General features: G+C 42.4%; 1 protein-coding gene across 3 annotated transcripts in view; it reads left to right on the forward strand.

Annotated features, from left to right (window-relative positions):
* Nucleotides 1–22805, forward strand: part of nap1l1 (nucleosome assembly protein 1-like 1) — an 80623-nt gene that overhangs the window by 55264 nt on the left and 2554 nt on the right. Inside the window, exons 12-15 of one of the 3 annotated variants that reach the window (XM_073058773.1) lie at nucleotides 1802–1924; nucleotides 3165–3197; nucleotides 3382–3432; nucleotides 21211–21248. In XM_073058773.1, coding sequence (XP_072914874.1) covers nucleotides 1802–1924; nucleotides 3165–3197; nucleotides 3382–3432; nucleotides 21211–21216 — 213 coding nt within the window. In that variant the 3' untranslated portion in view covers nucleotides 21217–21248. The remainder of the gene's footprint in view (nucleotides 1–1801; nucleotides 1925–3164; nucleotides 3198–3381; nucleotides 3433–21210; nucleotides 21249–22805) is intronic. The other 2 variants (XM_073058774.1, XM_073058772.1) reach the window with 2 other exon arrangements.

Consider the following 22805-nt stretch of genomic DNA (forward strand, 5'->3'; position numbering starts at 1 on the left):
AGAAGGCGTACAATGAATTGGCCTTCATCAATCGTGGGAGTGAGTTTAGGAGCTGAGAGGTAATGTTGCGGCTATATAGAACCATGGTTAGACCCCACTTGGAGTACTGTGTTCAGTTCTGGTCACCTCACTACAGGAAGGATGTGGAAACCATAGTAAGGGTACAGAGGAGACTTACAAGGATGTTACCTGGTTTGGAAGGCATGCCTTATGGGAATAGGTTGAGTGAATTATGAGAGGTGACCTGATAGAGGTGTATAAGATGATGAGAGGTATTGATTGTGTGAATAGTCAGAGGTTTGTTCCTAGGTCTGAAATGTCTAACACAAGAGGGCACAGTTTTAAAGTGCCTGGAAGTAGGTACAGAGGAGATGTCAGGGGTAAGTTTTTTTACGCAATGTGGTGAGTGCATGGAATGGACTGCTGGCGACGGTGGTGGAGGTGGATATGCTGGGGTCTTCTGGATAGGTATATGGAGCTTAGAAAAATAGAGGGCTATGGATAACCCTAGGTAAATTCTAAGGTAAGGACACGTTTGGCACAGCTTTGTGGGCTGTTGGGCCTGTATTGCGCTGTAGGCTTTCTTTGTTTCTAAGATATGCAATCAGCTGGAAATGGTTTATTTTATTTCCCTCCATCAAGGCTGCCAAAAACGGATTAAGCTGACATCTGAAGTGGCATTTTGTTTCATGGACAGGCTGGAATTAAGTTTAGAAAAGTGAAAAGAAACAAAGAGCCAGATGGATTTTAAGGGTTTATTTGCTGTATACATTTATTACGAGTTTGCTGTTGTGTATTGCTTAGGATGGGATGTGTAACAGTGTGGATGTAGTAAGGATGTCGCCTCTTGTGGGCAAAATCTAGAATTTGAGGTTGCTATTCAAATGCAATGGGATAAAGGATTGCAAAGCCTGGTTCTGACTTCAAGGCAGGGGTTTATACTATTTGATGCGGGTGGGTTGCAGTATGAGTAATTACTAAATACAGGCAAGATTATATTGTTGATAGTTGGACCAGCCATATTTGAAATATAGAATACACTAGATGGACAAATGGTTTCCACATTGTTAATTTGTGTGTATTAATAAGATTATTGTGTATTGGCCACATAGAAACCAATGCTCTGGTTTGAGTGTAGGGTGCAATTTGAATTGTGTGTACACCTTCTGAACTAGGATCAACCAATCTGAGAGGTCTTTAAAACAGCTCAAATCAGTTAAGGAATATTTGAGTAGTGGGGTTTAACTCTGTTGCCCTGTTCCTTCAAGCTGGTCATAGAGCTTTGAAATTCATGGCAGGTACAGCACAGAAACAGTAACCTGGTCTTTGAAAGATTTTTTTACGTTAAAAAGTAAATTTTCTAGCTTAGTTTTGTTTTCAAGTGAAGAGTTACTTCAGTGTTTTGAGTGTATTTTGTAATATCAGCCAGGATTTGCTCATTTTCTCTGATCAGGAAGAGTTTAAATTGAATTTTCCTTGTTTTAATCTAGTTTGCCATCCATTATTGTACTTATTTAATTAGACTTATTGGTAAACTGCTCAATCAGCCTGTTTTTATCATTGGTGCTTTTCCTGAAATTGGGGTGCCAGTTTGGAATGAGATCTTTGCATAACAATGGGGCAGGTGAGGTGGAGAAGAGAGACTTTTAAAAAAATATTCTTAAATGAACAGTATGTTGAGGTGTGATACTGCTTTAATCTTGGAATGTGGGCAATCAATATTAACTTGGCTGCATTAAAGCAAGGTTTTGCATTGCAGATAAAAATGAAGCTAGAACTTGTTTTATTTCTGCTATTTCAGGATGAAGACTCTGAGGCGATACTTGCTGCTGACTTTGAAATTGGTCACTTTTTGCATGAACGTGTAGTTCCACGAGCAGTGTTATACTTCACAGGCGAAGCTATTGAAGATGACGATGATGATGTAAGCCACTTTCTGAATTTAAGCAGTGGAATAGTATAAACTGCGCTAGTAGTTCTTTCCGATAAGCTGCAGATTTAGTATACTAGTAAAAAAACATCAGAAGGGAATTGTTCAGCAATTTTGTAGATGTTCCGCTGTTAGGTCATCATGTTCCCCAGACCAAATGTTTGAGGTCGTAATTTAAACGTCAAAAACTAATAGTTTGCATTAGAAATGACCAGCATGTTACTGGCGTGGATATGGCACAGTGGTTAACTTACTGGATTAATATTAAGGCCTGGTGATTTTGAGACAGCTTTGAATCATACCATATCAGGGAAGTTTAAATTCAGTATTTTAACTAATCTGTGACAAAACTGCTATCAATAAAGGTGGTAATAGATGAATCTGATTCATTAATATCCAACAGGACAGGAAAGCTTGCCATCCTTACATGGTCTTCTAGCTTGCGACAAAATGTTCTATAATTTGGCCTGGCATACAATGTTGGGTGCAACTGCGGAGGTGCAATAATTTCTGTTGTGATTAATATTCCATGAACAAATACATTTTTGAAGTGCATATCATGATTGAAAGCCCAATTTACTGAATAAAATGGAACTAAAAAAGGTTTTACTGCAGAAATTTATTACGCGCCTCTGAAATGTCAGCGATGACTCAGATAATGGCATCTTTATTTAAAAGTGATTTCTATTCAAGTTGGGGGAGCTTTATTCATGATGGTGACCGTATAAGACACATTGACTAAAAAGCTTATCTTAAATATTTTATATAACTAGTAATTTATTTGAAGTAATGTTGAGTGCAATCTGTAGTAAATTATTTGTTGTCCAAATAGGCTGTTCTAGAATAGAAAGATGACTATTCACATATTCTAGAAGGCAACATTTTTCTGATCATATCAGATCATCTCTATTGCCATGTTTTTTTCTAGGGCAGCAAGAATACTGTCTGAAACTTTTCCACTTGTGAATCTCAACTTTTGTGTTTGTGCGAAATTTAGATGACAATTAGATAAAATCTAATTGTTATGCTCAAACTTTTAAAGTGACTGATTTTGTTTCTTGTATCGAATAATTTACTCAGTTAAAGTGCTGCATTGGAGCTCTTGAAATTGGTTTATGAAATTGACCCTCAAATTAGATGCATTTCAATACATCTATGGCAAATTATTTTTGTATTGGTTCATTAGATATAAAATGCAAAACAAAATCTGATGGGTTTTTTTCTCCCAATACAGTATGATGAAGAGGGTGAAGAGGCAGATGATGAGGTGATCTTTTTACCTTTATATGGTTGGGGGGGGGAGGCGGAGAATGCTTTGGTGGTGATGTGGAATGTGTCCTGATTGTAGTAAGATTTTTTTTTTGTTTTACTAAATTCTTGTTGCGATATGTGATCTTCCTGATGTTTTAAGGATAAAATTAGACCACTACCTTTGTGTTCTGTTTAAGCAGGAAGGAGAAGAAGAAGCAGATGAAGAGAATGACCCAGAATATGACCCTAAGGTGGGAGTTTGTTTGCTTTCCAATAGATGTGTTGCTAAATGGTGCTTAGCTTGTTTTCAACTTCAGTGCCATTTTATGTATTCGTGGAGGTCATTGCTACCCTGAACTATTTACCAAATCTCTTGTCTCCTTCATGATATTCTCAAATATATGTAAAATGTTTTGAATCATTTTCTTAAGTCATCTTTTTCCAACCGAAATGATGTTCAACAGGGTGTGGTGTTGACACTAAGCCTACTGTGAACAGTATTAAATTAAGCATAACATTTACAAACTCTCAAAGTTTGAGCTGTAATTAGTTAGACCTAGTAAGGAGCTTAAAGAATTTATTTTTAGTTTGGTTGTTTGCATCATGCAAAACACTCTCATTGAGAGAAATGAGTCTGTAAGATTCTGGGGAACACAGTACAGCACAGGAACAGGGCATTTGGGCCACATCGTTGTGCTGAGCCAGCTAAAAAGCAAATCAGAAACACCCAAACACTAATTCCTCCTACCCTGCACCATGTTCATATCCCTCCATCTTCCTTACATCCATGTGCCTATCCAAACGTCTCTCAAAGGCCTCTAATGTATTTGGCTCTACCACCATACCAGGCAGCGCATTCCAGACATTCATGCCTCTGAGTAGAAAAACCTGTGCCTCACATCCCCCTCTCACCTTCATTGCCCTCTGGTATTATACATTTCAACCCTGGAAACAGATATTCCCTTCAATTCTGTCTATGCCTCTCATATTCTTGTACACCTCTGTCAGATCTCATCCAGCCTCTGCACTCCAGAGAAAACCACCCAAGTTTATCTAGCCTCTCGTGATAGCACATGCCCTCTAAACCAGGCAGCATCCTGCCTCTTCTGCACCCTCTCCAAAGCCTCAACATCCTTCCTATAGTGCGGCAATCAGAATTGTATGCAATACTCCAGAAGTGGCCTAATCAGAGTTTTATAAAGTTGCAACGTAACATCTTGACTTTTGAACTCAATGCCTTGACTAATAAAAACAAGCATTCCATGAGCCTGCCTTAACCACCTTATGGATCTGTGTAGCCACTTTCAAGGAGCTATGAATTTGGATCTCCTCAATAACACTATTAAGGATCTTGCCTGTGACAGTATACTGTTTCCATGCATTTCCCCTACTAAGGTTAATCTGGGTTAAACTCCATCTGCCATTTCTCAGCCCATATCTGCAACTGATCTATATATCGTGCTGTATTCTTTACCAGTTTTCTACACTATCCACAACTTCACCAATCTTGGTATCATCCACAAATTTACTAACCCACCCATCTATATTTTCATCCAGGTCATTTATATACATTACAGAGAGGCGGAGGTTCCAGCACAGATCCTTACAGAACTTTGCAATTACTGACCTCCAGCTCGAATAAGTCCCTTCAACAACTACTGTTTCTGTGCAAACCAGTTCTGAATCCAAACAGCCAATTTGCCACAGACCCCATGCATCTTAATCTTCTGGATTAGTCTCCCATGAGTGACTTTGTCAAACGTTTTACTGAAATCCATGTAGACAACATCCATTACACGGCCCTCATCAATCTCTTGTCACTTTATCAAAAAATGTAATGAAGTTGGTAAGGCACAACCTGCAATAAACACAGCCATGGTTTAGGCCATGTGTTTACAAATGCTCATATATCCTGTCCAAGAATTTTCTGCAGCAAATTCCCTACAACTGATGTGAGACTTGCCAATCTGTAGATCCCAGGATTTCCCCCTGTTCTTTTCTTAAACAGCAATACAGCATTAGCCACTCACCAGTCCTTTGGGACCTCACCTATGGCTAGAGGGGATATGAAGACATTGGTCAAGGGCCCAGTAATCTTGTCTCTCGCCTCTTTCAATAATCTGGGGTAAATCTCATCAGTCCCTGGTGAATTATCCACCTTAATACTCATTAGGAAGCCCAACACTTCCTCCTCCTTGACCTTTAAAAGCCCCGAAGTAAAGTATTTGTATAGTGGTGCTAGAAAGTTTGTGAACCCTGTTGAATTTTCTCTATTTCTGCATAAATGACCTAAAATATTATCAGATCTTCATATAAATTCCAAAGCAAGATGAAGAGAACCAATTAAATAAATAACACAATATACTTATTTATTGAGAAAAATGATCTAATATTGCACTTGTTGGGAAAAGTATGTGACCCTCTGAAGTAATATCTGCTCCAATCAATGAAATGAGATTGGAGGTGTAAGTTGTAGAGGTGCCCTGTAAAAGAAAGAAAGAAGATGCACAGGCTACTGACAGAGCCTGCTCTTAAAGCTTTTATGTGCAGCATGATTTGATCAAAACAACTTTCAGAGGACCTTGGAAAAATTATAGCAATACATGAAGCTGGAAACGGCTACAAAAGCATTTCTAAAGACCTGAGTGTTCACAGTAAGAGAAATTGTCTCCAAATGGAGGAAACTGTTGCTACTGTCCTAAGGAGTGGGCATCCTGCACAGCTCACAAAAGAGCGCACAATGCAATGCTGAAGGAGGTGAAAAAGAACCAAAGGGTAGCAGAAAAAGACCTGCGGAGATCTAGAACTTGCTAAAGTATCTGTGTCCGCTATAAGAAAAACACTGAACAAGAATGGTGTTCATGGAAGTACACCACAGAGGAAACCACTGCTCTCCAAAAAAACATTGCTGCATGTCTCAAGTTTCTAAAAAAAAAAAAAAAACAAAAAAAAAAAACCACCTGGATGTTCCACAGCGCTTCTGGGACATTGTTCTGTGGAGAGGTGAGACAAAAGTTGAACTTTCTGGCAGAAATGCGCCTTGCTATGTTTGGAGGAAAAAGGGCACTGCACACAAACACCAAAACTTCATCCCAGCTGTGAAGCATGGTGGAAGGAGCATCATGGTTTAGGGCTACTTTGCTGACTCAGGGCCAGGACAGCTTGCAATCAGTCCATCATCTGAAGCTTAATAGGAGTTGGATATGCAACAAGACAGTGATCAGAAAGATGACAGTGAATAAAATCAGGTCTCCCTACTTGTACATAGTTTTCTCCTTTTGCTTGTTCTTTCTTTCCTCTCTTCTATAAGTTTATACCTCAGATAAATATGTGGAGATTTGTTTCTCTCGCTCACTCACTCACTCACACTCACTCTCTATATGATAAATATGTACAATATCTGAAATCTTATGGAAATGTTTGATGAACTTCAATAAAAAATAAATTACAAAAAAAAGAAAAATAGAATGAATCAACAACAGAATGGTTTAAAAAGAAGAAAATTTGTGTTTTGTAATGGCTGAGTCAGAGTCCTGACCTTAATCCTATAGAAATGTGGAAGGACGTAAACCAAGCAGTTCATGCAAGGAAGCCCACCGATGTCCTGGAGTTGAAGCAGTTTTTCAAGAGTAACGACCTAAAATTTCTCGGAGCTGATGTGCAGGACTAATCATCAGTTACCTGAAACGTTTGGTTGAAGTTATTGCTGTACAAGGGGGTCACATCAGTTACTGAAAGTAAAGGTTTACATACTTTTTCCAACAAATACATGTAATATTGGATCATTTTCCCAATAAATAAATAAGTATAATTTTTTTGTGTTAATTAATCAGGTCCTCTTTATCTAGTTTTGAGATGTGTCAAGATACAATCATATTTTAGGTCATATAAGACCGTAAGACATAGGAGCAGAATTTGGCCATCTCGCCCATCGAGTCTGTTACGTCATTTAAATCATGGCTGATCCATTTTTTATCTCCTCCTCAACCCCAGTTTCTGGCTTTCTCCCGTAACCTTTCATGCCACGTCCAATCAAGAACCTATCAACCTTTGCCTTAAATACATCCAACGACCTGGCATCTACAGCTGCATGTGGTAACAAATTCCACAAAATCACCAGCCTTTGGCTAAAGAAATTCTCTGCTTCTGTTTTGAAAGGGCGCCCCTCTATCCTGAGGCTGTGCCCTCTTGGCCTAGACTCTCCCGCCATAGGAAACATCCTTTACACATCTGTTGTCTAGCCTTTCAACATCCGAAAGGTTTCAATCAGGTACCCCCTCATCCTTCTGAATTCCAATGAGTACAGACCCAAAGCCATCAAACGTTTCTTATGAACCTCCTCTGGACCCTCTCTAATGCCAGAACATCTTTTCTAAGATGAGGGGCCCAAAACTGTTCACAATACTCAAGGTGAGGCCTCCCCAGTGCCTTAAAGCCTCAGCATCACATCCTTGCTCTTGTATTCTTGACCTCTTGAAATTAATGCTAACATGGCATTTGCCTTTCTCACCACTGACTCAACCTGCAAGTTAACCTTAGAGGTTCTGCACAAGGACTCCCAAGTCCCTCTGCATCTCAGATTCCTGGATTTTCTCCCTGTTTAGAAAATAGTCTGCACATTTATTTCTACTACTAAAGTACCTGACCATGAATTTTCCAACATTGTGTTTCATTTGCCACTTTCTTGTCTATTCTCCCAATCTGTCCAAGTCCTTCTGCATCCTGTTTCCTCAACCCTACCTACCCCTCCACCAATCTCTGTATCATCTGCAAACTTGGCAACAAAGCAATCTATTCCGTTATCTCAATCATTTATGTACAGCGTAAAAAGAAGTGGTCCCAACACCGACCCCTGTGGAACACCACTAGTCACTGGCAGCCAATCAGAAAAGGATCCTTTTATTCCCACTTACTGCCTCCTACCAATCAGCCAATACTCTAACTTTCCAGTAAAGTGTTCCTAACTTGGTAAGCAGCCAAGGTGTGGCACCTTGTCAAAGGCCTTCTGAAAGTCCAAAAGTGCCACATCCAGAGCATCCCCTTTATCTATCCTACTTGTAATCTCCTCAAAGAATTCCAACAAGTTCGTCAGGCAAGATTTTCCCTGAAGGAAACCATGCTGACTTTGTACAATCTTGTCCTGTATCACCAAGTACTCCATCACCTCATCCTTAACAATTAACTCTTAACATCTTCCCAACCACTGGGGTCAGGCTAACTGGTCTATAATTTCCTTTCTGCTGCCTTCCCCCTTTCTTAAAGAGTGGAGTAACATTTGCAATTTTCCAGTCCTCTGGCACCATGCTAGAATCCAATGATTTTTGAAAGATCTTTTCTAATACCACCACAATCTCTAACGCTACCTCGTTCAGAACCCTAGGGTGCAGTTCCTCTGGTCCGGGTGACTTATGTACCTGTAGGTCTTTCAGCTTTTTGAGCACCTTGTCTCTTGTAACAGTAATTACACCCACTTCTCTTCCTTCACACCATATTTATGCAGAAATAGAGAAAATTCTACAGGGTTCACAAACTTTTCTAACACCACTGTACACTCAGCACTGATCTCCTGATCCTCTATATCCTTTTCCATGGTAAATAGTGAGTACTTCTCTTCAGTAAGTACCTCATTCACATTCTCTGCATCCAAACAAATGTTGTGTTTGTTCTTTTTCCCTAACCCCCCATCCTTGAGTGGTCTCACCCTCTCCCCAGTTATTTTCTTGCTCTTGATGTATTCATAGAATGTCTTGGTATTTACCCTACTCCTACTTGCTGAGGACTTTTCATGGTCCCTCTTGGCTTTTCTAATTTCCGCCTTTAGTACTTCTCTGGCTTCTTTAAAATTCTCGTGCTCCATTTGGTTCTAAGTTCTGAAGCTTGATGTACTTTTTCTTCTTGACTAAATTCATCGCCTCTCTGCACAGCTACCTTCCCATCCCTGCCCCTCCTAATAGGAACATTCCTTTTCTGTACTCAGTGCAATTGATCTTTCAACACTCTCCACATGTTTGTAGACTTGCCAGATAAAACGTGTTCCCAGTTAAGGCTTAGTTCCTGCCTTATGCCCTCATAATTTGCCCTACTCCAATTTAACTCCCAAGGACCATACCTATCCTTGTAGCTATCCTGAAAATTAAGTAGTTGTGGTCACTGTTCACCCTCTGAAAGGTCAGTCACCTGGACAGGTTCGTTACCTAACACCAGGTCCAGTACTGCCCCTCCTCTTGTTGGACCATCTATATTTTGATAAGAAACCTTCCTACTGGGTACACTGAACAAATTCTGTCCCACCTAAACCCCTTACACTGAGAAGGTCTCAGTTTATATTAGGGAAGTTGAAATCTCCCATGACAGCAACCCTGTTACTTTTACACAGTTCTGTAATCTGATTATTTATGTGGCTGCTGGGGGTTCTAGTACAATACCATCAGTGTGATTACACCTTTCCTATTTCTGATTTCCACCCAAACAGACTTGATGTCTGACCCTTCTTTTATGTCTCCTGAGTGCAGCTGTGATATTTTCCCTGAATGGTAATGCAACTCTTTCACCTTCCCCCACCCTTTGCCACCACATCTATCTCTCCTAAAACTTTGAAAATCTGGTATATTAATCACCTATTCCTGCCCCTCTCAACCAAGTTTCTGTAGTAGCCACAGCATTGTAGTTCCATGTACTGCTCCATGCTCTTGAGTTCATCTCCCTTACCCATAATATTCCTAACAAAATATCAAACACCAAACTATCTGACTCATCATGCTTGTTATGAGTGAGCCTCCAGATGGCTGTGGATCTAGAGGTGTGACCCGTGGACCAGTGCTGCTGGGACACAAGCCGGGGCCTGATCAACCCTAGCTGGATGTCCTGGGCAAGGGTGTCTGATGTTAAAAGACCCCACCACTCCGGTTACATCATTGATGGTGTGTCCCAGTGCACCCTCAGCATCTACAGTTATTTTGATTGTTTACATTTGGAAAATTTAGACAAGAATTCCACCACATGCTTTCTTAAGTACACTTCAATTTAATCAATTTAATAGCAAGGTTATTTGTATAATGATATTTTTCTTTTGTTCAGATCAGTTTTCTGAAACAGGTATTATAACTTTTGTCCCTTTGCCTACTTTTTAATAAGCACCATCCCATTGTAAAAGTTGGTGAGGTATGCATTAGGAAGAAAAATGTAAGTAAACAAGAAAGCAATCAGCATGGATTCAAAGGCTTGCTTCCTGGCTGGATGATTCTGCAAATGTACCTAGAACCAGAGTTCAGCACAGAAATATTTTAGTCCACAAAAGCTATAAAACCCCATTTTCTTTAATCCCATTTATTTCCCCCTATTTTACACACTATGGGCAATTATCTCACCAGTTTATGTTTTTCAAATATTGAGGGAATTCAGGACATCTGGAGGAAATTCATGCGATCACAGGATTGAACCCAGTTGGCTGGAGCTATAACTCTGCTGGTTGTGCTACTGAACTGCCTTGTGCCTGTAGTGAATAATTTTGTTTAGTCTTCATTAGTGAATAGATAATTCTGAAGGTTTATTGTTTGGCTGAATGTATGACCTAGCTCAGGGGTGTCAAACTCATTTTAGGTCACGGACCGGATTGAGCAAAATGCAGCTTCATGCGGGCCGGATCAGTCGGACGCGTGCGAACGCAGCTTTCGTTGCCTCCGTTTTTTCAGCCTGCTCTCATGTGTCTCAGTCTCTGCTATAACTACAAAGTGTTTCACTTTACAAATTCCGTTTCTTATGAAGAAGACTGCCGAATAAACACTAAAAACCCTGAAAACCTGGTACCTGAATAAACTCAGCATTAGCCATATCATACGCCATAGGCGCTTCGATTACTGGGGCCAGCTTTAATAGTAATTAGATATTATCTCGCGGGCCAAAGATAATTCCACCGCGGGCCGGATTTGGCTCGCGGGCCTTGAGTTTGACATATATGATCTAGCTACTAAACAAACGCTATTGTTCCTTAATGTTTTTCTGTTGCAAATGAAAAAGAATGGTGCAACTATTTGTTTTGACATAATTACTAACATTTCATGTGCCTGATTACAACAGTGCAATTTTCAGTAGCCATTTTTAACAAGTGAAATGCATTATCAGAAATCTAGACTTCATGGGTGATGAACACTGAATGCAAGGCTACTGTAGCCTGTGATATTCAAGTAATATTCTTAATTATTATTTTCACATTTAAAGTGCCTGTTTAAAGTGTAAGTAACTGGTTTTTAGTGAAAAGAGTTCCTTATTCACAGTCAAAGGTGATTTTTAATGAAAACATTAAAAATCATTCGTTTGACAGTGAATAAGGAAAAGTTTTCAATTGGTCATTAACCAGAGGCCACATTTAAGATAACTGGTTACCTTAAGTTTTTAAGAGATGAGACAGGGAGAAATGTTAAGATTTTAAATCTACTGCCTCAAGGGGTGATGGAAGCAGATACAATTTAACTCCATAGGGGACTTATCACATAGGAGTGCTTATTAGTTGGAAGCTGGCCCATGTCATGAAAAATTATTGTACTTAGTTCTGGCAATCCAACTGGAAATGTTCTGGTCAATTGGATGCTTGTTAATTTGTAAATGGCTGAGTAATTGGGGAAATTTGTAAGTATATTAGTTGAAACATGCTGGATTTTGATTGCTGTATCATGAAGTGAAAATGCAACCACGGTAGAGATATGTACACTGAACACTTTTTAAACATCAGTTGAAACTTATCAAATTAATATGACACTTCTGACTAGTTCAACAATATGTGGAGGACACAGCATAACTTTGTTTAATGCAATAGAAGTGTAATTTATGAATTAGCTAGGAATCCTTGGAGAAGTATATCATGTAATACAGAGCTGGGAATTCAATCCATTGTAGTGATGGGCTAAACACAGCGCTGAAATAATGACACGCAGTCGGTAAGTCGTTTTGAGACTAGTTTATTCAAACTTTGCGGCGCTGGCATTTAATCCCTAGCGCCTGCCCTCTCTGGGTGGAAATGACGTCAGAGGTGCATTACCAAAGTCTCCCCCTGCGCGCTGGCTATTTGTGAGCCGGTTCGCCTGTGCAGAAAGTGGGTCGCTACATAACCCCCCTGCCCCCCAAGAACCGGCAGTACACCCCCCCAGTGTCCACAGTCTGGATCAGCCTCTGTTTGGGAGGTCTGCCTCTGCGCCACAGTACTTGAACCTCAACCAGCTGCACCAAGTCCACATGGGCTGGTTTGAGTCGGTCCACCGTGAAAACCTCCTCTTTTCCCCCCAATGTCCAGAACGTATGTGGACCTGTTGTTGATCACCTTGAACGGCCCCTCGTACGGCCGCTGTAGCGGTGCCCAGTGTCTGCCCCTTCGTACAAACACAAACTTAGTTCTGCAGGTCTTTGGGTACATGGGTCGGGGTCCGTCTGTGCTGTGAAGTCGGTACGGGGGCCAGGCTGCTGAGCCTCTCACGTAGTCTGTCCAGGATTGCTGCGGGTTCTTTCTCTTGCCCCCTTGGGGCTGGTATGAACTCTCCTGGGACGGCCAGTGGTGTGCCGTACACCAACTCGGCCGACGAGGCGTGCAGATCCTCTTTGGGTGCTGTGCGAATTCCAATCAGGACCCAGGGAAGCTCGTCCACCCAGTTAGATCCTCTCAGGCGGGCCATGAGAGCCGACTTCAAGTGACAGTGGAAGCGTTCCACTAGTCCGTTCGACTGTGGGTGGTAGGCAGTAGTGTGGTGTAGCTGCGTTCCCAACAGGCTGGCCGGGGGACGTCACGTGATGACGTAGGATCGAGACGTAGAAATCCAGCTCTAGTAAAAAAAAACCAGTAAAATAACGTTTAAGTGAAGAAAAGTTAATACTTTTTAAAAACTATTTGTAAACTATTCAGGATTGTCTTAAGATATGCCTTCTAAACAGAAGCAGAAGAAAATTACTACTTTGAAGACAACACAAGTTGGAAAGGAATCAAGGCCGGTTGCTATGAAAGAGCCTTGAGCTCAACTGCATTTTACCTCTGGCAATACAGAACAGGAAACTGCGGCAACATCAACCGTTTCCAAAAAAAAGAGCAACGTGAATTGCGCATGCGTGAAGGAGAGGGCATGTGCAAACACGAGCAACCCAAACTACAAATCCCAGCTGCGATCGGAACTGAAAGTGAAGATGAGGTGGAATCAGATTCTCTGGATAAATCAGATGAAGATGAAGAGACAAAGAAGAGCAACAGGAAGAGGTTGGAGGTGATGGAGACATAAGAAAAACTTTGGTGCAAATAATGCATGAATTAAAAGCATTAAAAGTAATAAAAAGATATTAAAAATATGAAGATTATGTTTGATAAAATGATGAAAAGTCAGGACAAAATGGACTTGAAAATTTAAAAACTTGGAAGAAACAATGGGAGACACCATTGATAGAGTGAATAAAATGGAAGATAATATTTCTGCCTGGACATCAGAAAGAAAACAGTTGTTGGAAAAAGTGGATGTGCTTGAAAATTTTAGCAGACGAAACAATATTAAGATTGTTGGACTTAAAGAAGGTATAGAGGGAGAGGATCCAATAAATTTTTTTCAAAAATGGATCTCGGAAATTTTGGAAATGGAAGAAGGAACCCAGTTAATTGAAAGGGCTCACAGAGCCTTAAGACCAAGATCTCAAGTTGATCAAAACCCACGATCAATCTTGATAAAATGGTTAAGATATCAAGATAAAGAAAAGATCCTGAAGGCGGCTGCCCAATGTGCCAGAAAGAGAAACGGGCCATTGATGATAGAAGGGAAAACAGTTCTTTTCTATCCTTATATAAGTTATGAACTTTTGAAGAGAAAGAAGGAATTTAACCCAACAGGCTGGCCACAGCCGACCACAAGCTGGAGGTGAACTGGGTGCCTCTGTCGGAGGTAATGTGGGCCGGTACCCTGAAGCATGCTACTCAGGTTGCAATCAGTGCTCAGGCGCAGGAATCGGCAGATGTGTCGCTAAGCAGGACTGCCTCTGGCCACCACGTGAACAGGTCTACCATAGTTAGGAGGTACCGCGCTCCTCGGGACACTGGGAGGGGGCCCACGATATCCACATGCATGTGGTCAAACCTCCGGTGGGTGGGTTCGAACTGCTGTGCGGGGCTTTAGTGTGCTGCTGCACCTTGGCTGTTTGACACTGCACGCACGTTCTGGCCCATTCACTGACCTGCTTACGAAGTCCGTGCCACGTGAACTTGCTGGAGACCAGCTGGACGGTTGTCCTGATAGATGGATGCGCCAAACTGTATGGAGTCGAAAACTCGCCGCCTCCAGGCTGCCGGGACAATGGGGTGAGGTTGGCCGGTAGCCATGTCGCACAGGAGGGTCCTCTCACCTGGGCCTACGAGAAAGTCCTGCAGCTGCAAACCCGAGATTGCGGTCCTGTAGCTGGGCATCTCGTTGTCTGTCTGCTGCTCCTCCGCCAGTGCTGCATAGTCCACCCCCAGGGACAGGGGCCTGGACAGCTGGTCTGGAGAGTGCGTCCGCCACGACGTTGTCCTTTCCCGAGACATGCTGGATGTCCGTCGTGTACTCGGAGATGTAGGACAGATGTCGCTGCTGGCGTGCCGACCAGGGATCAGACACCTTCGTGAACACAAAAGTCAGCAGTTTGTGGTCCGTGAACACGCTGAACAGCCTGCCTTTTAAGAAGTACCTGAAATGCCGGATTGCCAGATACAGTGCCAACAGCTCCCGGTCGAAGGCACTGTACTTGAGTTCGGGTGGTCGTAGGTGCTTGCTGAAGAACGCCAAGGGTTGCCAGCGCCCCTCGATGAGCTGCTCCAGCACCCCACCGACTGCTGTGTCGGATGCGTCCACCGTGAGTGCGGTCGGAACGTCCGTTCTGGGGTGCACCAGCATCGCGGCATATGCCAAGGCTTCCTTGGCTTTAACGAAAGCGGCCGCGGCCTCCTCGTCCCAAGTAATGTCCTTGCCTTTACCCGACATCAGGGTGTACAAAGGGCGCATGATACGGACTGCTGAGGGGAGGAAACGGTGGTTGAAGTTCACCATACCAACGAACTCCTGTAGGCCTTTGACCGTGTTGGGCCGGGCAAAGTGGCAGATTGTGTCTACCTTGGTGGGCAGAGGTGTTGCCCCATCTTTGGTAATCCTGTGGCCCAGGAAGTCGATGGTATTGAGACCGAACTGGCATTTGGCTGTGTTGATCATGAGGCCGAAGTCACTCAGGCGGGAGTAGTGCTGGCGGAGGTGGGACAGATGCTCCTGGCAACTACTGCTGTCTATAAGGATGTCGTCCAAATAGATGAACGCAAAGTCCAGGTCGCGTCCTACCGCATCCATTAGCCGCTGGAATGCCTGTGGGCATTCTTTTTTTTTAAACTTTTTTTTATTGTTTTCAAATAGTTACAGAATAAATGTGCATGAAAAAAGTGTTACCCAGCCCCCCTCCCCTTAACCCCTCCCCCTAACATCCCTATTAAAAAAATAAGAAAGAAAAAAAGAAGGAATGCCTGGATGTTGGAAGATCCCCACATGCTCCACAGAGTTCTCATTTTTTTTAATATATGTTAAAATTCTTTTTCTTTTTACTGGCCCATTAAGCCCATTAACATTAAAACTTAAAAAAAATTAGTAGATTAGTCTTTTTTTTATTATATTACTCCAATCTATAATAATACCTAATCTTTCCACTTTCGTGGTATCCTGAGAAATCTTTATAAAAATCTCCATGTTGCTATGTGTGTCCCCACCAATCATCCAGGCAAAAAGATGGAAAAAAATTAAAATATAAAGGAAAAAAAACCCCTCTACTAATGTTGTAGAAAAAAGACACAACATTACCCCCCTCTACTGTACGGGTCATGGCAACCGCCATGATTACACACGTGAATCCCACAGTAACCGATCCACAACCTCCCAGCCCCCCCCCCCCGCAACATAAAAAAGTATATGTATAAGAAGAGAAAAAAAAATACTATTCTCATTTAGTATTTCTAAAATTTTGCTTTTCTATAATATCCATAAATGTCCATCGCTTCTGTTCCTTGGGTCTATCTTCATCTTTAATCCATTACGTTTGGAAGCCTCTATGTGTAATTAGCGAATAGATGGAAGGTCTTGTACAAACTCCTCCGCTTTTCGATAATCGGAAAAAAAAATTTTTCCCTCCTCCAAAAAAATTATCAGTGTTGCTGGATGACGCATTGTAAATTTATAACCCTTTTCCCATAAGGCTTTTTTCGCTGGGTTAAATTCCTTCTTTCTCTTCAACAGGTTGTAACTTATATCAGGATAAAAAAGAATTGGTTTCCCTGCTATCATCAGTGGCCCGTTTCTATTTTTGGCACTTTGGGCAGCGGCCTTCAGGATCTTTTCTTTGTCTTGGTATCGTAAGCATTTTATCAAAATTGATCGTGGGTTTTGATCAGCTCGAGGTCTTGACCTTAAAGATCTATGCACCCTTTCAATCTCAATTGGAGTTTCTCTTTCCATTTCCAATTTTTCAGGAATCCATTTTTGAAAAAAATTTATTGGATCATCTCCTTCTATATCTTCTTTAAGTCCAACAATTTTAATATTATTTCATCTACTGAGATTTTCAAGCTTATCAATTTTTTCCATAAATTGTTTTCTTTCTGATGTCCAAGCAGTATTTTCCTTTTCCATTTTGTCCATTCTTTCAACCATGTCTTCCGTTGTAGTTTCCAAGTCCGTAATTCTTTTTTCCATTTTTTCCTGTCTCTTTGTCATTTTATCAAGCATAATCTCCATATTGGTCATTTTTTTTCCCGAGTATTTTTTGATTATTTTTAATTACTTTTAATGTGTCTAATTTACGCATTATTTGCCTCAAAGTCTTTTCTATATTTCTAGAAGGACTTTTACCTCTTTCTTCATCTGATCCTTCCGAGAGATTTGACTGTCCCTCCGATTCGCTATCACTTTCAGTTGCAGTGGTAGCTGGCCTTTGTAGTTTTTGTTGCTCCCGTTTGCGCAGTTCACGATGGTTTTTTCCTTTGAAAGTGGCCAGTGTTGCCACAATCTCCTGTTCCGTATCGCCGGTGATATAATGTACCTGAGACCGCGGTTCCTCGGTAGACGTGGGCCTTGTTCTTGTTCCAACTTGCGTAGTCTTCCCGGTATTAGTTTTCTTCATCTTCCTTCCTTGAGGCATAGCTTGACACATCCGGAGTCGTTTATAAGTAACTTTTAAAAAGTATTGACTAACTTTTCTTCATTAATTTATTAACTTTTTACGGGAGAGCTGGGTCCCTGCGTCTCGATCCTACGTCATCACGTGATGTCCCCCCCCGTGGGCATTCTTCAGGCGGAACGGCATTCGGAGGAACTCGAACAGGCCGAACGGGGTGATGAGTGCTGTTTTGGGGATGTCTTCAGGGTGTACCGGGATTTGATGGTATCCCTGGACAAGGTCTACTTTGGAAAATATTCTTGCCCCGTGCAGGTTTGCTGCAAAGTCCTGTATGTGCAGCACGGGGTAGCGGTCTGGAGTTGTAGCCTCGTTCAGTCTGCGGTAGTCGCCGCATGGTCTCCAACCTCCAGCTGCTTTGAACACCATGTGCAGGGGGGAGGCCCATGGGCTGTCGGACCTCCATACAATCCCCAATTCCTCTATCCTCTTGAATTCCTCCTTCGCCAGGCAGAGCTTTTTCGGGGGGAGCCTTCGTATGCGGGCGTGGAGGGGTGGTCCCTTGGTTGGGATGTGGTGCTGAACACTGTCTGGGCATGGCTGCTGTGAACTGCGGTGCCAGAATCGATGGAAAGTCCGCCAGGATTTTGGTGAATTCATTGTTGAACAGCGTGATGGAGTCCAGGTGTGGGGCCGGCAACTTGGCTTCACCCAGGGAGAACATCTGGAAAGTCTCGGCATGTACTAGTCTTTTCCCTTGCAAGTTGACCAGCAGGCTGTGAGCCCGCAAGAAGTCTGCCCCCAGGAGTGGTTGGGCCACAACGGCCAGTGTGAAGTCCCACGTGAAGCTGGCGCCGAACTGCAGCTGCACTGTGTGGGTGCCGTAGGTCCGTATCGTGCTGCCATTTGTGGCCCTCAGGGTGGGTCCTGGCTTCCTGTTGCGGGTGTTGTACCCCGTCGGGGGCAAGACGCTGATTTCTGCTCCGGTGTCGACCAAGAAGCGGCATCCTGACTGTTTGTCCCAGACGTACAAGAGGCTGACCTGGTGGCCAGCTGCCATAGTCATTAGCGACAGCTGGCCCTGGCCCTTGCAGGGTGGGCAACAACAGCGGGCTTTTGTGCCCCACCGCTGGTGGTAGAAACACCACTGTTCACTGACTTCCTCACTCCTGCCTCTGTGTTGTGTGCGCCCCCCTGCCGGGCCTGGTCTGGTCCGCTGTTGGGCGCGTGACCTGGTAATCTGACCGACGGATGCCACGTTCTCCCTGTTGGCTTTCCACTGCACGTCTGCCCGGGCCGCCACCTTCTGGGGGTCACTGAAATCTGCGTCGGCCAGCAGCAAGATGTATGTCCTCGGGCAGTTGCTCTAGGAACGCTTGCTTGAACATGAGGCAGGGCTTGTGTCCGTCAGCCAGGGCCAGCATCTCGTTCATCAATGCTGACGGCAGTCTGTCTCCCAAACTGTCCAGGTGAAGCAGGTGGGCACCCCGCTCACGCCGTGAGAGGCCAAAGGTCCCAATGAGTAGCGCTTTGAATGCTTCATATTTGCCGCCTTCTGGGGGCGACTGTATGAAATCCGCAACCTGGGCGGCCGTCTCCTGGTCGAGGGCTCTCACTACGATAGTAATGCGTGGAATCGGAAGATACCTGCCGAATCTGGAACTGGGCTTCTGCTTGGCTAAACCACACACGTGGTCGCAGTGTCCAGAAAGTTGGGAGTTTTAGCGAAACTGCGTGAACAGATGAAGAGTTGGTAATCTTTGGTCCAAATCCCATTTGGACCGTCGGGGTCACCAATGTAGCGATGTGCTACACACAGCGCTGAAATAACAACATGCAGTCGGTAAGTCGTTACGAGACTAGTTTATTCAAACTTCGTGGCGCTGGCATTTAATCCCTAGCGCCCTCCCTCTCCAGGTGGAAATGGCATCAGAGGTGCATTACCAAAGTTTTCCACTGCGCGCTGGCTATTTGTGAGCCGGTTTGCCTGCGCAGAAAGTGGGTCGCCACACCATCAACTTTTCCTTTTGCATCTTTCACACTATTAGGAGAGCCAGTAGGGGCCATGAGAAGGCCTTGGTGGGCAAGATTAAGGAAAACCCCAAGGCATTCTGCAAGTAGGTGAAGAGCAGGAGGATAAGACATGAAAGAATAGGACCTATCAAGTGTGACAGTGGGAAAGTGTGAATGGATCTGGAGGAAATAGCAGAGATAATTAATGAATACCTTGCTTCAGTATTCACTGTGGAAAAGGATCTTGGTGATTGTACTGATGACTTGCAGCAAACTGAAAAGCTTGAGCATGTAGATATTAAGAAACAGGATGTGCTGAAGCTTTTGGAAACTATTAAGTTGGATAAGTCACCAGGACTGGATGAGATGTACCCCAGGCTACTGTAGGAGGCGAGGGAGGAGACTGCTGAGCTTCTGGCAATGATCTTTGCATCATCAATGGGACGGGAGAGGTTCCAGAGGATTGGAGGGTTGCAAATGTTGTTCCTTTATTCAAGAAAGGGAGTAGAGATAGCCCAGGAAATTGTAGACCAGTGAATCTTACCTCAGTGGTTGGTAATTTGATGAAGATGATCCTGAGAGGCAGGATTTATGAACATTTGGAGAGGTATAATATGATTAGGAATAGTCAGCATGGCTTTGTCAAGGGCAGGTCCTCACGAGTCTGAATAAATTTTTTGAGAATGTGACTAAACACATTCAAGGAAGAGCAGTAGATGTAATGTGTATGGATTTCAGCAAGGCTTTTGATAAGGCACCCCATGCAAGGCTTATTGAGAAAGTAAGGATGCATGGGATCCAAGGGGACATTGCTTTGTGGATCCAGAACTGGCTTGCCCACAGAAGGCAAAGAGTGGTTGTAGACGGGTCATATACTACATGAAGGTTGGTCACCAGTGGAGTTCCTCAGGGATCTGTTTTGGGACCCTTACTCTTCGTGATTTTTATAAATGACCTGGATGAGGAAGTGGAGGGATGGGTTAATAAGTTTGCTGATGACACAAAGGTTGGAGGTGTTGTGGATAGTGTGGAGGGCTGTCAGAGGTTACAGCGGAACATCGATAGGATGCAAGACTGGGCTGAGAAGTGGCAGATGGAGTTAAACCCAGATAAGTGTGAGGTGGTTCATTTTGGTAGGTCAAATATGATGGCAGAATATAAAGAATCTTGGCAGTGTGGAGTATCAGCAGGATCTTGGGGTCCGAGTCCATAGGATACTCAAAGCAGCTGCGCAGGTTGACTCTGGTTAAGAAGACGTACAGTGTATTGGCCTTCATCAATCGTGAAATTGAATTCAGAAGCCGAGAGGTAATGTTGCAGCTCTATAGGACTCTGGTCAGACCCCACTTGGAGTACTGTGCTCAGTTCTGGTCGCCTCACTACATGAAGGATGTGGAAACCATAGAAAGGGTGCAGAGCAGATTTACAAGGATGTTGCCTGGATTGGGGAGCATGCGTTATGAGAATAGGTTGAGTGAACATGGCCTTTTTTCCTTGGAGCGATGGAGGATGAGAGGTGACCTGACAGAGGTGTATAAGAGGGAATCCCAGGAACCATTGTGAATAGATTCTCATTCTTTTTCTCCCCATTCTTAAAGCATTTTGGAAGTTTTGACATGGATTTTTATTGATATTTGTGTATTGCAAAATTGCTGGAACTTATAGTTTTGAATAGTACATAAAGTTCTGAAAAGGTCCATGTCTAATTTTCCTTGAGATTTATTTGTATTATTAATATTTTAATAGTATAATACAAATTACCTTTTGAGATTAGCTTTATTAGTTCAGAATTAGTATGTTAATTGGAATTTGAACATAACTAGTTTAAATTTTGTACTTTCATGTCAGCTGCTCTTTGAATTTTTCCTTACTAGGTTTAAATGATGGCTAGAAATAACCCTACCCCTGGTAGGTAAGGCTTGCTGATCTTTATTACATAATACTTGAACTAACTACATGCTTTTGTCAAGTACTAATTAGTGGCATCTTAATTTGGTTCTTGCTGCAGTAACTGTCAATGTTTTGACTTTCTAGTTTTCAATCCAATCTGGCATAATTACTGCAGTGAGACATCAGTTCATAAATCATTTTTAAAAATTCAGCTAGATATAGTGTGTGCTGTGTAAATTTTTGTAGAAGTGATGCTGAATGTGATCAATCAGCTTAAGAGATTGGAAGGATTATTATATTGAAGTTGTGTTTGAGGAGTTTTATTCAACAAACTGCTTATACTGAATATAAGTTCATGTGCTTCTAATTGTATGCTCCTCAATGTATATGAGAGTCTCAAGATTAGCATTATGTTGATGTTCCTGTATTGTGCTAAACATGTAAAACAAATGATACTTTCTGGAGTTTGTGTTGTGTTGAAGTTTGAAGTTGAACATGAGTTGTTGCTAAGTTAAACTGAAGGGCACAACTAGGTGTTGGAGGAAAGAATCACCTGAACAGTGTGTCAGGTCTTTCTTTGCAACAGGTGGCTCCATGGCAGCTTCATAAAATCGAACTTGTAACTACAATTGTTAAATATGGAGACTGCAAGTTTTTAATTCCTGGCTTTTTTCAAAGCAATGGCATCTTAATCAAATAATATTGGTGCTGCAGGAGGGAATTGAATTGTGCTAGTTTTGAGAGAATAGAGCAATTAACTTTTCATTTATGATAATGACATGACCTGCCACTACAACCCTAAATGACTTGATAGGGCATGATTTGAATGATTAATTGCTGTACACTGAAATCTGAATGCTTACCTTGCCTTTTATTGCCCCATCACCCTTGCCTACACATACACCACTTCCCATTGTCCCCTTACAAAAAATTTAGTTAACACAGGTGTTGTACAATAAGTTTTTCATGTTATCCTTTGTTTTTGAAATCCCCAAGTTAATGAAGTGTTTGAACTCAAGTGCAACAGAAGTTCAAATGAATTGCAACAGCCTGGAAAAAGTATTCCTGAGACAGGGACCAATATAGATAACTAAGCACAGTGCTGACGGATGTCAAGATCTAGTGTGAGTTAGTTTGCATTCAGTGGAGTTTTGGATTTAAAGCTGCACATTTTGGAGACAATTACAAAATAGCAATGTTTCAGTAATGTTTGGGAGTTATCATTTGGCATATAGATGTCTTTATTCTTTGCTTGCTCAAGCATTCTGTTCAATTACAGTGGATTCCAGTTAATTGGGATAGCGTTTATTTGGGACAACTCTTAAAGAACTAAATCGAGAAAATAGCCAGGATTCCTTTTGTTTGGGACGATGCTGCTTAGTTGGGACAGGAGACTTACTAAACAGTTTTAACTGGCATCAGTTGTGTGCACTTGCATGGTCGTAGACATTACCGTATTTAGAGTAATCGGTTTTTTAAAAAAAAGTGTCAGTTACATGTGTTTGTGTTGAAGGAGCAGTGATTTTTGTCACTGAATTGGTGAGAAATAAGTAGTATGATTCAGATCTGACTCATCATG

Source organism: Hemitrygon akajei, chromosome 10, assembly GCF_048418815.1.
Source record: "Hemitrygon akajei chromosome 10, sHemAka1.3, whole genome shotgun sequence".
Classification (NCBI taxonomy): Eukaryota; Metazoa; Chordata; class Chondrichthyes; order Myliobatiformes; family Dasyatidae; genus Hemitrygon; species Hemitrygon akajei.